The sequence below is a fragment of the Schistosoma mansoni genome, assembly GCF_000237925.1.
Source record: "Schistosoma mansoni, WGS project CABG00000000 data, supercontig 0144, strain Puerto Rico, whole genome shotgun sequence".
Taxonomy (NCBI): Eukaryota; Metazoa; Platyhelminthes; class Trematoda; order Strigeidida; family Schistosomatidae; genus Schistosoma; species Schistosoma mansoni.
This window is the reverse complement of record NW_017386043.1, coordinates 290,005-308,693: the sequence shown is the minus strand read 5'-3', so window position 1 is coordinate 308,693 and position 18,689 is coordinate 290,005. Positions and strand designations below refer to the sequence as shown.

The following is an 18,689-nucleotide window of genomic DNA, read 5'->3' as shown; positions in this document are numbered from 1 at the left end:
GTTTTGTTTTATGGTTATTCTTTGTCACTTTTGTGTTATACTATTTTCTTATGTTCTCCTCGGCTTTCGCAGCAAAATAGTTTAACAAGCCTTGTTTATTTTAAGTTGATCGCCGACACCAAACGATAGAGATGAAGCTTTATGAATCAAGTAGATGTAGAAAAAGTATTAGTAATTGAGTGTGAAATACGATTCTGTGTCTTTAGGAATATGTTAAATTTACTCTCAAAGAAGAATTTTGAAGTAAGGAGTAGGTTTCCGTATAGTCCAGTACATAGTGCAAAACCTCTTAATGGATACTGCATGCTGATGATGCCAGACCAAGCGTTACCGTCAGCTCATAGCAAGAGCTAAACTAAACCTATTTCCCTGTGTTAGTGTCATAGTTAGTATAGATATGTAAAATTCACACCACAAAACATACCGACAAAGGGTGTGATGGCTAGATTCATTAGATTATTTCAATCAGTTGGCTTTTGTGGTATATTCTATTATATCGTTGTTAGCCTGTCTATCCCTCCATCTGTAAATCTTGTTCCACGATTCTGCTGACCCATAAAAGTTCAAGATACGTTAAATAACTAACATGTTGGGCAGTATCGACTCATTTCAGTTCTAATGAAGATCAAACCAATCTGATGCTGTCCCGAACTTATTTAATTTAAATGCAATTGATGGATATCGCTGAAAGATGTTTGAGAGCACGTAAATGTAAAGTCGTAGATCGTTGACCAATATAACTTGCTTCACAAAAGCACTCAAACTGAAAAACACAATACCAAGCAGATGTTTCAGGTAAATTATCTTTCAGCCTCGATATCACCACGTGGTTCTTCGGTGTCGAAAAATTTTTGGATTCTTCCTCATAATCTCCAAACCAATATTCTTCTTGCTGCATCCGCTCTGATTTGTTAGAGCCTGAACTGGAATTTCTTATTTACCATTTGTATTTCGCCTAACCTAACCTTCGTGGTCACACATTTATTGATACGTTTTTCAGGGTATCTGTTCTCCTTAAGTGTATTATTCAAGGCGTCTAGCTCTTTTTCAACCATATCCATGAAAAATGTAGTATGTATTCGATAGCCAAGAGTTTTGGTTTCTTCCATACTATGGAGGCACGAAGGTAAGAAAATGTGTGTACTGCCCTGTTAAGGTATATTTTTCTCTTTAAATACCTTCTTGTTGATCCATCATCCCATTAGGTTAAGGGAACGTTTAAAAGGCTATTCTACCTCCGCTTTCCTCTCCAGACGTAAACTTAATGGCTTAGCGTACTTCAGTGAATTGCCTAAGAACACCTGATTGTGATGTACTGCCTTTATAAAGGGTTGTAGACCATCAACGTGTAAAGTAGTTCAAAGTTATATTTGGGAGGTAGCAGTATATCGGGAAGTTTGTAACTTAAGCTGGCTAGATGTCATGAATTCTACTGAGAACAGCGTATCTAATGGTTATCTGGTTCGGATGCGTGACAGAACGCTTTTAGTTAGGGCATGTCTTGTAAAAATAATGAGGTCAGGTTCGGTTACGAAAATTAACCTAACTATTTGTTTTAGGGACTTATTTGTCGTTACAGCCATATTAGACTGGTTTTCTAATTAAGCGACTAATTTTTCCTGTGCTATAAAAAAGAAAACGTGGAACAAATAATTACTTTACGACATATTAATGTTTGTTCCCATATTTTACCGATATAATTTGTAACCAGAAAACAGAAAAAGTGGTAACAACGCCACAGATATTCGGACTTTGACAACACCTTAACTAGTAACACCTTCTTTAATCGAAATGTGCTAACCCAGTCAGATCAAGGTTCAGAAGCGAAGAGGTTCGAAGATATATTTGATAGGCTATCGATATATCGAGAAGTGATCAACCAACACTGGCTAGAGGTCGTAGGAGATTTGAAGCACGCCGTACCCTAATGTGCTCTGGTGCAGATGAGTGACTGAGCGCCTCAAGTTAGATGAGACCATTACAACTAATGAGGTCAGCATCAAATGTCGAAGGCTTACAAAGCTATGGATTTTCGGGACTTATTTGCCGCCACAGTGATACCCTCACCTCCAGTTCATACGTATAGAGACATATTAGTAAAGAAATAATAAGAGACTTTGGAACATTGACACCAAGCCCCAAGTGTGAAATCTTTGTCTTTGGTTTTCAATTTGGTTCTAAGCGAGGGAGTTTCGATATTTTCTAGGTTACTTCGATACTGGTTAACAGCTGCAAATGACAAATTGAATGCTGTGTAGTTTAAAGTTATGCAGAATGCTCACCTCATAGTTAGTCGTGCCACGTTTCGACGCTGCTTTAACTTGTCTACCAAACATTTATTTACTACGCCTTACTCTGTCAATAAAATCTGGATATCACGTCAAACTCGCATTGATTTATTCGACAGAAATTTCAGCTCTTTAGGTCCTAAGAGTAGTACCGATTCTCCAGGTGAGAAGATAAATGCTAAAGGTAATAAAAAATTATGATAACTAGTTGGTCAGTGGTTCCAAAGATTAAAACAAGCTTTTCTTACGATGATTCTGTCAAGTCTGTGAAATATATCACACCACTTAGGGCATTACGAGAATATATGCTGACAAAGCAGTACGTTTTCAACCCCACTCGAGTTTTGTGTTAATGCTTCAAGGGATTTAGACCAGTTACCACGGTACTACAGTCGAAGTCCGTATGGCAATGAAACTAAAACACTTGTTTTCCTCCGATCAGATGTAGAGCAAATGTAACTCATTTAAATATCTAATGTTACACTCCAAGGGCTTACTCAAAGCACGGAAGCTATGATGATTTTGAGTTGCGACGGAAACTCATGAAGGATATGGAGCGAAGAACCAAAACAGGTAGGTACATAATTGATCTTCATAATCTCCCAGAATTCTTTAATTTAAGAAAGGCCTTAAAATACCTTCAGAGCTCAGTAGAAACCAAGGCGACTGGGACTTCGGTACGTCACTCCGTCGTTATTAATTAAGAACCAAGAAAAATACTCAGTGTTTATTATTATTTTTTCTCTTATCCATAAACAAAGTGTCTATTTACTTTACTCGAGAGTTCCTTGTGCTTTGCTTTCAGTTCTTAGGTGTACTTCGTATTTTTTGAGTTCAATCTAACTATCCTGGAGCGGTTGCCTGGTAGTTAAGGCGTTCGATTTAACCACTAAGTACCAGGTCGGAACCCTGCTTCACGTACTTCGAATTGTGCCACCGCTTAGTATCAGTACCCCTTGCACCTAAACTGTAGCTCTTAACCAGGTATCTGGTGGATGCGTTAGCTTCACCCTAATTTTTGTTAACCTAAAAGCGTTTGGCATTTGACTTCATAATCATAAGTCGATAGTAAATAACCCTCCACCAATAGATGACTTTACGTGTATTGTTTTAGATGATTTCAAAAAACCCTGAAAAATCGAGTCACTTGTGATTCTATCACTTGTTTACCCCTTCCGTAACTCTATTCATTGTTATCTAAATGTCCTTTTAAAAACCGCGAAACTACAGAATGCTGCATATTTGTAGTCATACTAGTTACCAGCTTTGATAAATGAACATGATAGTTGTGTAAATCGGTATCTTAATCCTTCCAACTATTGCCAAGGTCTTAGTAAAGGATATTGCTTATTATAACTAAACTCAGACTTTTTTAAGGTAGTGTACAAACTCGATCTTAATTTATCAGATCTATTTCTCCTTTTGATCGAAATATCCCTGTTTCTATAATTACGCATTATTATGTAAGCGTAAATAGTATTTCCAAATACTTAATACTTTTTCTGTCACAGGTTTTTATGGATAAACGGAAAAGTTTGTTTACGTCGGGCCCTGGTCGTGTTGTTCTTTTCGCAATAGCAATGTGAGTTATTTAAATAATTCCGATTAGCTCGTTCGCTTACTGAATTTTGAAAGACTGCCTTAATTGTATCCCTAGCAGCTGCACTGACCTGTGATTGATTTTAAATGAGTCGTTTTAGAGACCATATGAAGATTTTCCTATTCTGGAACACATTTATTACCTATTAAGTGTCTTTTTAGGTGTTTAAGGGTCTAAAATATGCAGTCATTGGTTTTGGTGTACAATCGTGTCTACTTATCTTTCGTGCTACTGAGAATCACCAGCTAATAAGCCCTGGAGTTAGTGTTTAGTAGAATCGCTTATTGGTTCCTGAGTTTTTAAACTTTGATTGCTCAATGTGATCAAGATCTGTTGCGCATTCTACTATACTCTGTACTGTAACATAGTAGTGTCTGGAATAGAAGTAAAGCGAAAGTTTTCAAGTCATGGGGTATAAGATTTGTTCATAATTAGTGGCTGCTGTATCAAATTGTTTATAGTGTAAACTCAAGTATAGTCCTCAAAACACATGAAGCGAAAGATTGTGACTCAATTGGATTAATTGTTCATTCCTTTGTAATTAGTAATCATATTTTCTCTAAAAATTATTTTACATCTTAACTTACCTTTCTGTCGTTTACTTACTGTTAGATATACAAGCTTCTCCGTTGTTTTTAATCGTTCGAAATAGTTTAATGTATTTTATTACCTTCCAATGCAGAAACATCTGGCATAGAAGGGTACAATAAAATTTATTCTATTAAAAGGAAAGGTTATCTTGTGAATAAGTAGAAATACGACCTTATAAAAAAAGGAAAATAGTGGTAAGTAACAAAATAATCACATAGCTGAGATAGATTTCGTTAATATTACTGTTTATGAAGAATGCGATAGCTAACGGGTCCCATTGTATATGTAGCCATATCTATGGATTTTGACCATATGCAACTATTTTCATACCATTCTAATTAATACGGAGAATACGACCATATTTATCTTCGTTTAATAGAATATCTACCCTATGATATTTTTCATTGTGGTTTCACTTGTGTCATATCCAAACAAAGAATAAATGAATGTTAACTTCTAGGAATTATTTATGGACTGTTAATACGTTTATTCCCATTTGATAACTACTAGGTAACTAGATTGTGTATATATTCACATTCGTTTTATCATAAGCTTTCATTTGACCTATTAGCTATTATTATACAATTTACCATTCTTAATTTATGCTAAATTTATTAGCCAGAATCCCCCATACTCACAGCCATGTTTGGCTTGATCTTGTATAATAATTATTTTTTTATTTTATGATATTATGCGGTCTGATTGGCTTGCATATAAATCAAGCGTGTCTGAAATATACGATTCATGCAGCGGAGGCTGATATTTCTGTTCTGGAATGAACGGGCTGAGCTAGGCGAGAAGCTATTGTGCAGAGGACTAATAAGGACTCCAAGCTGACTCTGGGCTGTTCATGCTAGTTATCAGATCACTGGTTTGGCTCAGGGACAAGGTCACATAATCAAGTGTTCCGATTGGCGATTTTGTCACGTGATATTTCACGGACCAGATGATTTAACAACTTAATGTGGTGAACTAGGTTTCGTACTTCGTGTTGATAATTCGAATAGATGTATATGCTTTTTATTTGTCTTACGTGGTATCTTCCTCATCATAAACACAAGTGTGTCATTAACATTTTTTTCATTTTCGCCCATAAAGTTATAAAACATCCCATTTTATCCAAACGTATTGAGAAATATACTATTATTCTCGATTGTTTATGTTATCGGAGCTCGATGTTTATTTGGTGAACATTTTGAATTATTTGATGTTACCTGTTAGAGGGTTAGCTTCCCTTTCGGTTAAAGTTTCCTTAGGCCACTGGTAGTCCACTTTAGACATTTCCTATCTTGTATTTATTTGTTTCCAACTATATCAATCAATTAGTAGTACAGTATATTCTAATGGAGTATTATATTTTATTTCCAATAGAAATGGTCTCAACGTCGCAGCAAAAGCCTTCGGTTGGTGGTATACTGGTTCTAAAAGCATGTTTTCTGAGATGATGCATTCTCTTGCGGATACGATGAATCAGGTACTCCTTTCTGTCTGTTCTCATTCTGTACATACTATGTGTCACTAGAATACTTATCATCAAATTTCAAAACTTTTATAGCGGCCATTACAAAACACAAGGGTTATATTTTGTGTATAATGCAGTCGAACTTAGTAACCAAGGAAAGGTATGTATACCGGTTTTTGAGACAAAACTTTGTTGCTTGTGATTCCTAGTTTCAAGTCAACATATATTAAATATTCGAACCCATGTTTGTGTCTTTTGTGACCAAAATCCGTTGAATGTGAATTTGGCGCGTGTTACCTCTCGTGGAGAAGAAACACAGACGGATGACCAGCATTCTCCATCCAACACTGTCCGAGGCAATCCTTTACAGTTATCATTCATCCCTTTGATGTCTGCTTCCGATTCTCGACACAGTGCTCTCTGGCTTTCCTCTTTTCCGCTCCCCTTCAAGTGGTTGGGCTTGCCCATCGTTATGAACCAATCGAACTATACTGACTGGAACAATCGTTCTTCAAGGTCCTAACATGCCAGACAGGTTGGTTGAAGAGCGGTAAGACTGAAAGCAGCAAACCCAAGGTCCGAAGGCGAAGTCGTACTGCTGACTGTACAGAGGTGTGACAGCAGTAAGGTGTTTCCTTCAGACAACCAGCGTAACAGCAATGCTGCCTTCCCACAAGGAGGGGTGGGGTTAGAAATGGTCGACCCTAAAAATGCACACTCCACCTTATCCCACGAATATCCGTCTCCTACGGTAAGGTCCCAACAAGCACGGAGCTAACACAAAAATTACTCACAGATAGGTCGTGTGTGACCGACCTCAAGCAGTTGCCCCTTGGGCACTGTGGCCACACTCTCAGGTCATTAAGACCACTTCTAATCCAATTTCATTTTCAGGTACCTCTAGAAGAACCCTTCCACGGTGTGGGCAACCGGGAAGTGATAACTGGTCTCATACCTATAACAGCACTCAAGATCACTGTATTCATAATCAATCTCGTTCTTCACTTCCTATTATTCCTCCTACCTCGACTTTCAACACTAAACTTCCTCTTTTGACTTCCTCCTCAAATGTCATCATGGCCAACGATTCTAGTGATCAAAACACTGTCCCATGTTACTGAAACCTCACTCCAAAGTACAGATTGACGTCTTCAACGTACGCACCCTATATCAAATCGGCTAGCAGGCCTCCTTGGTTAAAACCTTAGAATCTCGTGCCATTGATGTATGCTGTCTCTGAAACACGCATACATACATAGTGTGGTCATTCACTTGACCTCTCCTCTCCAAAACGGAGAACCAACTAGATACACCCTCCGTGTATCTGGCAACCCAGTGGCTATTCCTCGTGGACTTGCAGGTGCATAGAACTAACTACGAGAGCAGAACAAGCACTGTTAGAGTGTATCCACGTTAACAGTCGGCTATGTTCTGTTCTACTAAATGACTCCGTAAGAATTCGGAAGGATAGGAACACAAGTCGTTGCCTTTTCGTTGTTTCTGCCTACGCTCCCACTAGCTACAGCCCGGATGAAATGAAAGATAACTTTTACAGAATCTCTTTAGTAAACTTAATGTTGTCATATATACTGTTGACGTTTTGCAAAGTTCGTTTTATGATGACAAATGTGTCATCTACGTACCTCAACCAGGTTTTTGGTGGATGACGATTTTTCTAAATATAATTTTCCTCCTTAAAGCAATAAGATATGTCAAATTCATTTTATGGTGCGGTTGTTACTTTCATTTCGCTCCTCGAACTCGTTTAAACCAGCCAAGTTGAGAATGGGAGTAGAAGATTGTTCGGCTGATGGTAATGATTAAGCCATTGGATTCCTGCTTTGACTAAAGTAGTATCGACTTCTATGGAGTGAAAATTTGGACCGACTTACAAACTTGATTAACCATGAGTGTTGTTGAAAATGATTAAAATGATGAAATATTTACAAACTGATTAGATGGCAAAGTATGTCATCTAGAAGAAATTGAATCATGAGGATCGCATTAACTTTTTTAAAAATATTTGACTATTAAATCTTGTGCTTATCTTTATACATATCGATGTCTATATTAAGCTTGAATTCCATTCAAACTTATTGTTTTGGACAATTTTCACGAGAATCTATAAGTATTTTGGTGTAAGTTATTTCTATAGTCGTGTGTTTAACAATAATATAAAAATACTTGGTGTAAGTAATTTGAAGTAACATTGCTGCAGTTGATTTTCTTTAGGCGTTATCTGGAACTTTTGTAATCTTATTTTCTTAGTATTCAGTTTTAACCGGAATTTTAGAAACAGAGGACCTAATTTATACGTAACTAAACAGTAAAATAACCAGATTATTTTTTCAGTGATACGTAACGGGCGAGTTTTCAGTCTTAATAAATTAAGATTTTAGTCTCAGAACCTTTAAAACCGTTTCTTCTCGTACATTTCAATTTTTGTTTAACAAATCATCCTTTTTTTCAAGTCTCACAGGCATAAGCTTCATGAGTCTTATATTCCACTGATTGTCTGTGGATTCTTTTTAAGTTTCAATGACTTATAAATGTTTCACGTCAATTCTTTGATATCAAACAGTCTTCGTTTATTGTTAATTGGTACAACAGAAAAGTTAATTGAGTGATTCATAATTACTGTCTTCTCCTAACCTTCTAGGTTCTCGTTGCTTATGGTCTATATTCATCACTTCAGAAACCAGATGAAACGCACCCGTAAGCTTTTTTCTTCTATTCGTGTTGCTTTATATATGTAATTTTATTGGTTACTATGTATTTCCATTACTTGGTCTTATGTGAATTAGCTTTATGCATGCTTTAATCTTTAGATGTCATTAGTATTTAAACTGCTCAACAATAGGATATACTTTAATGTAGCTTTTTTTATTTGTACTTTGTTAGAAGTAATGTTTTTCAGTATTAACTCAAACAGCTTATTGAGTACGTCACCTTTTTACTATTTGCTCACAGACGCAGTTTGATCATGTATTCCTCTTTACTTAGGTGTAGATGCTGTTTCTAGTTGTGACAAATCGCGAACGATAAGTCCATCAAAGAGAATCTCAAAAGGGTATATATAATTAATAACAGAATCTAACACAAATATACATCAATGTGGATTATCAAGGACTTTCCTCTTCGCCAGAACTACAATGTACTAACAGAAGTAAAAAACCAGAGAATTTAAGGCCTTCCTAGGAAAAAATTTCACATTGGCTTATCGAGTATGACTACAAAGAAGTGTAGATAGTAATACCAGTAATGGTCAAAATACTGCAAGTAAAAAGAAATAGTTAGGAGAAATGGATTCATTCGAGGAATGAAAATTGAATAAATTTGCCAAGTTCAATCCTTAGGAATGAATAAGTAAGAAATCTATCTGCTTCATCGCTACCGTGGTTGTATCCATTTGGTTCGTAATCTCCTTGTTCACAGTTAGACCATATAGCTATCAGGAGAATAAATATCAACTATTTGTGTTTTTATTCATTTAAGCAAAGAAAACTATTGCTGTCCTAATTATTATGGGACTGTTTCCTTTTGAAGTAATCGGAATCTGGGTGCATTAGTATGAATTTCCGTTAACTTAAAGAACTGTAGCAAAGTGTGGAATGCAGAGAATAGAGCAAAGGCAGTTAACGCTGTTTATCAATGTATTATCTATACTTCAAAATTCTTATATTCTAGTGAAGACATAAGTACGGGTAACTTCTGGGACTTATTAATGGGCTATTATTCTACATATATTCTTATTGTATAGCTATTGAGTAATTAGATTGTGTGTATCTATATTTATCTTATTATAAGCTTCATTTTGACCCATAGATTATTATTATACGATTTACTGCCCCTAAATTATATTCCTTTTATTGATTACTGTCTCCCACGTTTACAGCAACATTTGGTTCGATCTTGTACAAATATTATTTTCTATTTTATGGTGTGATGCGGTCTGTTTGTCTGGTACATAAACCAAGTATGCTTGAAATAAATGATTCGCATAGCCGAAGCTGTAATTGGTGTTCTGGACTCAACTGGAAGGGCTAGGTGGACAAGGGACCAATAAAGATGCTAGGTTGCTCATACTGTTCGAACGTCATTTCTTTGGCAGTGCTAAGATTGGATAAGTTATATTCCGATTGGTGGATAATTCACGTGATTAAAAAGCCGGACATAAAACCACAACAAAAATAACAATTGGTTCTCATGTACCGAAGTTTTTTGACCACCCATTATTATTTGTACATTTTAGCTATTTCAAAAAAGTACTATCACTGTATGGTTAAAATTACCAAGTTTGCTCACCAAATAATTTCTTAAATATAATAGTGGCAGTATTACACTATAAAAAGTATTAACCTACTTTGTTGCAATATAGAAGTACATGTCTTATTTTTATTTATTTCTCTGTGATTAACCGCTAACGAATATTACGAAACAAATTGTGTTAAAATGTGATTGTTGATCTATTTGTTTGCGATAGTGTAATAAGAGGACGAAGATTATCAGAACTATGTGATGTATTAGTGCAATACATTTCGAACAGTCTGATCACACATATACTTGTTAAGAACATGTACCAAAATGGTTGCAGAAACAAATAGAATCAAACCACCTGATAAGAGTAGAGAATAAACATCCATCATCCTCTATTGTCAAACATATGATCGAAACAGGCCATTAGATTAAATTCACTTGGTATTATTTGTTTGAATCTTTCCATTGATATTTAGGACTGCAACTGGTCAGTCTCTTATTGGTATATGTGCATACTGTGCGTATTGCCTCGATATAGTCTTGAGATATTGCAGTTTCATTTAAAAGTCTTTTTTTTGTTTGGTTTGATTTTCCTTTTGAATACCATTGACTTCAACAAATTATTTTACTTGATTATTAGGTACGGTTATATTCCAATGCGTAATGTATCCTCGTTGATAAGTGGTGTTGCTATTTTTTTCCTGGGAGCTGGTCTTACATTTTATCATAGTGTCCAGGGTATTTTGGAACCACACGAATTTGAATCTGTTAATCTGGTAATCAGTTTTGTTAATGTTTTATTCTTGCAATAAATAAATAATTAAGAAATGTTTGATAGGATTTAAACTCAGTAATTTTAGTTTTACGTATGCTTCAGCTACATGAACGATCTGATGAGAAAATTTGTCTGTCTTTCAAATGGTCCTTATCATTATATATTAATATATTTATATTAATAGTTCCTAATTAACATATAGTAGTGAATAAGAACATTTTTGTGAATATTACTCAATAGCAAAATATGATAGAAGTAGAGACATTTTCAAGAGTAGGATTCAGCAAAATGTTTTTGTACATGTAAATTCAAGAAAATTAAAGGTTATGTAATATAAAAGGAACTAAGTATAAGGTCATCGGTATTCCTGATTACTCGCTACAAATTACATCAAAACAAAATCTAAGACTCACTGTCTCGAATCCACTGCATATTGTAAGGTAAGGATATTACTGACCTAACTTCTATTGTGATATGCTATACAAAAAGTTGCTTTTAAATGCGACTACAAATGAGACCTCAAATAACGCTACCATTGTAGCCATAAATTCAACTGGGATATAAAATCAAATATATTTAATTTTGACCGAGCATGTGCTAAAAACTGAACATTTAAAGCGCAGTTACGGATGCCAGAATTGATCTTTGTGGCATCCGAATCGAGCATCACATGTTATATTTGATTGACAGTTACACTCAAACTCTCCATTTGTGATACCTATGCAATCTTCAAGAGCTATTGAAGGTAGAACATGGATTTTTGTACTGCCAAGCAATGAGATCAGTTTCCCATGTTTTGTATACTTGAAGAAAGAACGGAATATATGTCTTCAGTCATTTTACACTAGCACTGAAAAATACTAAAGCTACCTAACCTGTTGTCCGTATACAGTTCGTAAACCGACAAGTGTATAAATGCACTCACGCTTTTTTGTATTTTAAAGGAGCGCGACTCAAAGAGAATGAGATTTACGAAGAACTTTTTCTATGTTCACAGCTGAGTTGGAAAATACCATCAAATTAATTGCATTATCTATGAGTTAACCCATGTTTTTAAAAATAAGAATACTTTTAAAATTACCAATCACTTATCCCTGCATTAATTTATGTCTGTCTCGTATTTTCCTTATATAGGCTTTAATGGTCATGCTAGGTTCGCTTTTATCCGAAGGGAGTAAGTTGTTTTTAGACAATCATTTATGATCATACATGATATGATTAAGTTTTCACAAAATTAGCATTCTATTAATCCCAAGAATGAGTCGTTTTATTCATAAAAGCAGTAAGACACAAACTATGTTAGGGATTCAGTTGTGCAAAATAGAATTCCTTTATTCTACACCACCTTCATATTTTCTCCATTGTAATCTACGGTTTGATTTACTGAGACATTCGAATTGAATGGAAACAGTTTTATGTTTGATCCTATTTAATTTTCGATTTATAAAGTTTCAATAACTTAATCAGGTATGGTATGTTGAAAGGCATTCATTTTTCAAACTATTGGAACTCATACGACTGCTTCTCAGTGACTTTATGTGTAGTTCATATTGATATTAATCTCTAAATCAAAGTTCTACTACATACCATAGCATATTCAATCCTCTTCTAGAGCATTCAAATCCAACTAAAATGACAAGGAAAAGAACTAATCATTTTTGATACTGTTTTTCGACATTTTATCAGTATGAGTTGAGTGAGGGTGTTAAGTACTTATAATGTGTCCAACTGTTTGTACGAAAACTACTTAATTAAGGTTCGAAACTGATAAGGTTATGAGATGAAAAGTAATATACGCGTTGATGAAATTGACTGAAGAAACGTTATTTGATATTATTTTCAAAAAAGCTACGGTGATACAAGCCCCCAAATGCCCTGGTACGGCCGAGAGTAGGGAGAGTCCGCTCTCCCTCTCGAAATGCTCTCACATGGCCAGCGAATATATAGCCTCTGCCAGGGAAGTCCTACTCACTGCCTTCTCACGGCATTACTGTTGTTTACGAAATTGAGAGGACGAAAAGCGAATGTCCGGCGCTTTAACCAGGTTGGTGGACAAGGCGAGTCCACCTAGGGGAGTTGGAAAACCCTGATTCCAAACCAATGATGCACATGGGCTCCAATATCCTGATGGAACAAATGGCGTATGAACCATTCGTTGGTCACCGGCTACCATGGGGTTGCATCTCCTCACGATGCTCCACTGCCTTGTGGACTAGACCTTTAGGTCAAAGGCTCGGGGTGTGGCCCCTTAAGAAAACCACCTGCTGTAGTTTGGGCACCTGAGCAGTATCACAGCCCTCATACAAATCTAATGAGATTTGTGAGGCGCATATTTATCTGGTGCTTTTTTTGTACCAATATTTATGTGTTTAAATAAATAAATAAAAACGGTGGTACATACGATGTGCTTTGGTACTATGTTTACTTGATAGGTGATTATCGTTATGACATTTCTAGAGACCATAGTATATTTCAAATCTGAAAATTTCTATCCATGTCATGTTTAGCAGGTTTTTTCTCGCCTTTTCTCTACCGTTTTAATTTATTTCGAAATTACCGCAACTTTTCTTGAGGCACCTTGGCTTTGGCTTATCGCGAAGCTAAAAGAAGTTCAAAACGTCAAAACTTCTATTCTGTTAGACACTGGTTGTTTTCCGGAGTTGATCCAAGTACTAGTATGGTTTTATTAGAAGATTTGGCTGCAGTCATTGGTGTTGTTGTGGCAGGGTCCGCTATGGCCGTAACTGCTTTCACTGGACATGTCTTACCTGATGCAATTGGAGGGATTTGTGTTAGTGCAATTCTCGCTTCAGTGGCTGGTCTGATCATACATACGAATACTGAAATGTTAATAGGAAGGTAGGTTGTATTATTTTGGTTGATAGTAGAAAAAACTTCACTGCTTGACACATATTTCTTTCAATTATTGTTTATTGACCTTTTATCCAATCTACACATGAATTTATGTAACTATTTGTAAAACTAAACCGTCTAAAATGCTTAATACATCATCTCATATTTCTGACAAATTTTGTCTCATCATTGGACCTAAATTTAATCATATAAGGGTAAGGTAACTGTTTCAAATATTTTCTTTATTAATAGTCTTTCTGTTGAAGTTTTGCTGTAAAAGCAACTACGATCAGTAGTTTGCGCTAAATTTCTGTTATGTTAATCCTAGTCATTTTTCATTGTTCATTTGGTTTTTTAGGAGTTTCTATGTTTAATGTTATCTTAGTTACCAATCACATACCAGTTTAATATCCTTCTAGAGCACTCAGATTCTGAAGTATATTTAAACTAATTATTGGTTATTTAGAGTTCTATTCACAGTTGTTACGTTACAGACTAATTTTGGATTTCTTGGTAACAAATGTGAATAAATATGGCCGTATTACAAACCGAACTACCGTAATAAGCTTTAAAAATGTTTGACACAGTAGTCTGTTAAGTTCTTATGTTTTCGGCTCTTAGTATGTATTTACAATTTCGTTAATTTAATATTTACTTCATTTTCTCTCCTCACATTTGCATGTGTTTCTCGACTGTTCCGAGAGTGTTCAGAATACGCTGACTAAATGGAAGGGTTAATGGCTTCCTTATTTCCTACCTTTTGTTCGTTTTATCTGTCTTATTTAGGTAATAGTTTAGACTTTTAACTATCCTTTGAATTGAGACTAGATTTCCTTTACATCTGTTTCTTTATATTCGTTAACTGTGAACAGAGCTATTCCAGTTGAAAATCAAGAAGCAATTATGCGTGTGATGGACAACATAAAAATTATTCGCGGAACATACGACATAAAAACAACTATGATCGGTGGTGAAGAAATACGATTCAAAGCAGAAGTTGATATTGATGGTCGAGAACTTACTAAACGTTACCTAGAAACCTTATCATTAGATGATCTTCTTCAGGTAAGCATATTAATCAATAGACAACTAAATATTAATTACTTTTGAAAGAATTTGTACTTCCGTTGATTTTCGAATGCTTTAAGCTTTTCTTATTTTTGATACATTTTATTATCTAAACCTGGAGGTCCCATATTCAGCCTATATTAAATATTCCAATGATTGAATATTGTTTTAAATAGTGACTAGTAGGTTTTGTGTTTAAATTTTCGTCGCTTTGTACATCAATGTTTGTCGAGTGATTAATTAATAGAAAAGTTGTTCTAACTCTTTAGTGAGCGTTTTACAAGAGGCACGTTTTTTTGCATAAACATATTAATGCTGCTTTCCTGTCCACTCAATACCTATGCATTATCAGTAATTTCTTACACTGAGTGGTTAAATAAAAGGATTGATGTAGTAATCCAACATCACAAAATTATACTCTTGAAGTATTCCAAAGAAAACACAGGTCCCGAAAGTGGGTATACAATCTAACCATTTTAACATCAGTAAGCAACCAAAGAATGATCTAGACTACTAACACTAACTCTCTTTTAAAATAATAATAATAATGCTATCTCGTGAATGAAATTTGTATGAGTTGAATGAGTTCATTTTTATTTATCGTTTAACGACTGTCTGTTTTATAGTAACTAATTTCTTTTCAAATACTTTCTGATCACTTTACAGTGTAAGACGTAAATTAAAAACACCAAATTATTTTCTGTTAGTTATCAGTTCAAAGAAAATAGGCTAAAACAGCTCAAGTATGACATTCATTTTTGTTGTACTATTCTGTTACACGTTTATTTAAATTACTTAGCTTATTTCTTAGAGGCAATAGGAGTTTTTTTCATATATTGTTCTACATCTTTCTCTCTACTTTTTATGTTCGAGGTTTATTTATGTGTTTTGTTTCCTTCGCCATGATATTTTGTCTTATTGTTACCATGGACGTTAGATTAGGATATCTTCAAGTTGTTTCAGCTTGTTTTCCTTCTTGTTAGAGGAAGCAAATTTATTCATTACCTTGAAACAACAGTCATCATATTCCAGAAGATTCCTTCTACTTCGTTAAAACGCAGATTTCCATTTGGTTATGTCGACATTCATAATTTTATGTCCGTCTAAATTCCAAAGGATCTGATTGACGCTACTCAGTTTTACTTTTGCTTTATAAATTTATAGGAGGTGAAAAATGTCAAAACTGAACAACAACTGGCTCATTTTATGTTGAAACATGGTGATAATTTAGTGAATACACTAGGCTCAGAAATTAATAAAATTGAAGAAAAAATTAAGGTAAGACACCTTTTTATCCAGTTTTCTATAATTATCACTAATTTTGAAGCAACCTTCGTCACTGACTGACGTCAGATAGGGAACCGTTACAGACCATAATGGGCTATATCTGTTAGGTTTGTTACTCACCACAAAGAAGCCCATCCACATTCCAGTATCTAGAATTGGATCGTCGATATGAAGCATGTACGTGTGAAAGTTACAAACTAATGAAGACAAGTGGTCTTTGCTTTGTATTACAAATTGTATGAGGTTACTGTGAAGACCATACAGGGAGATACGCCAACGAATTTAACACACCCAAGAGCAAACATAAAAAAGCGTAGTTTATAAATAATTAGCAGCTCCTTTTGGAGTGATTCATTTAGATCTTGAGTGCAGTTGCTAATGACAATATTTCAAGATATTAAACTGATAAGTCATGAATTACAGTAAAAATATGGTTTTATAACTTAATGAAATTAATATCATTAAGGAATTAACTGACGAGATATAAATGTTGTTCACATCTGTAAATTTTCACAACCATTTTTTAATCAAAATTTGTGAATTCAAATCATCTCTGCGCGTAAACAGACCGGTATCTATCTGTTTCCATCTTCTACGATCAGATATGTCCTGGTACCTCTTTGTACTTCCTGGTTGATTGTGTTGCTAAATCACTAAAGTTAGTTACTATACTTTTACTTCATTTTGGCTATTTTTGTTTTTGAGCAATAACGAATTTTCAGGTACTTGATTGTAGGACATCAATGATCTGACGAGTTTATATCACTACTTCAACATTCGTTCGTTTAAAGATCTTCCACAACAGAACTGTGGGCGTCCCATGAAACATATTGAAAATCTGGTTGTCTTTAAAATAATTTGCTGATATTTTTTCCTTATGGTGACTTCATTAAGCTATCAAATCCAAGCTGCAGTGTCTTTGAGTGGCATAAAAGCTAGTCCTTCTTGCTGACAGATGGAAAGTACAGACCGGTATATGCTTACTTTTAATAGGTTAAATAGTATGCGTCTGACTTCAAATCCATCAAATATCATGACTGATTCCGAATACTTAATTTTGTTACCATTTTCGGGAGTGTATCCAAATGCAGTACAATAAAGTTGTTCATAATTGTAAAATAATTGTATTTTCGTGTTTATCCCAACTTAGCAAGAGACGTAAACTACAGCAATGAGAAAGTCTTCAATAACATTACAAGGCATGTAACTTTTGCTTTTCAAATTCATCAATTGGAAGTATTAGATTTTGGACCGGTCACATATATCGTGGCCAAATTTTGTGGTCAAAGTCATCTTTCTATATAGAATATGAAAAGAAAAACAAAAGTGACTGGTTGTTTAAAAGATACCTAGAATGATAGACCCAGAGGCGCGTACGCTGTTGCAACTCAGTAGTTGTAGATATTTTAAAATAATTGACAATTTAAGACAAAAAATATCTACAAAGTGGCCAGTTATTTACGCATTCATAAGTAAACTCTTTTTTTCATAAGGCTGTCACTATGCACTTGTTTTTTATTTAAACCACGTTTAGAAAGTCAATCGAATTTAACTAATATACAGCAAGCGTCTACTAATCTACTGTTTGTATTCCATTTTTTAGAAGGAATTCCCTAATGTAACTCATATCGACATTGAGATTAACTAAACACTGGATTTCCGATTTATTATCACCATTCATTTTGCGGACTACCCTTACCGTATATTTCTGGCTTTTCTGTGATTTGAAATCCATATCCCATTATGTATAGTAATCTGAAAATACATGTACACAAAAACAGACTCAGCAAAATTTTTTTACGGCGCTTTAAAATTTTTTCTGAAAAGTATGTTTAGTATACATGCAGTCTGTATTGCCTCGGTGCTATCAGCACAAAACCTTTCGTGATAGCGATAACAGTACGTACAATGTTCACCACAAGAATCCAGTTCGTAATTTGAATTTCAAGTTATGATCGAAATTGGTAAGATAGTCTTTCGTTGCGTTTGGCTTTCCCATTGTCTCCTGTAAGCTATCTGTTTGCAACGGCACTTCGCAATCGTCAAAGCCCTAGAGCCAGTAATAAGGTCTGTTCAGCTGGCTCCAGTTCCAAACCTAACTAATGCTAGAGTCGAACTTGTGGGAGTTTAAGTCAGGTGGGCATTGGAGACAGTCTGTACACAGACACACTTCTTATTCGTTTCGGAGTATATCCACTAATTATCATGACGGCTGATTATCGATCACATCCTCATACGCTCAGTCATTACTTAGTGGTGATTCTCCGTCTTTACATTAGCTACCCACCACTGCCTGGTTACCTTTATTCGGTCATATTAGTTGCTGATACTCCTTATTGTCCACTGAAATAGAGAATCAAAAACTGCTGGAAATTGTCAGGCCAACTTGGGTAGCAATCAGTCAGCTGTTGGTATAAAGATTTCACAGGCATTTATGACTGACAACGCTTCTATCCGTAACACTATAATCACAGATTGTCAAGTGTGAAGTGTTTCAAAGTTATATTC

At 35.1% G+C, this 18,689-nt stretch overlaps 1 protein-coding gene across 1 annotated transcript in view; it reads left to right on the top strand.

Moving 5' to 3' along the window:
• Positions 1–2,839: 2,839 nt before the first annotated feature.
• Positions 2,840–18,689, top strand: part of Smp_162450 (cation efflux family protein) — a gene marked incomplete at its 5' end in the record, with an annotated part of 42,393 nt that continues 26,543 nt past the window's right edge. Inside the window, 9 exons of the mRNA XM_018799598.1 lie at positions 2,840–2,965; positions 3,800–3,870; positions 5,851–5,953; positions 8,601–8,656; positions 10,839–10,974; positions 12,108–12,147; positions 13,547–13,832; positions 14,699–14,891; positions 16,059–16,172. Coding sequence (XP_018646587.1) covers positions 2,840–2,965; positions 3,800–3,870; positions 5,851–5,953; positions 8,601–8,656; positions 10,839–10,974; positions 12,108–12,147; positions 13,547–13,832; positions 14,699–14,891; positions 16,059–16,172 — 1,125 coding nt within the window. The remainder of the gene's footprint in view (positions 2,966–3,799; positions 3,871–5,850; positions 5,954–8,600; positions 8,657–10,838; positions 10,975–12,107; positions 12,148–13,546; positions 13,833–14,698; positions 14,892–16,058; positions 16,173–18,689) is intronic.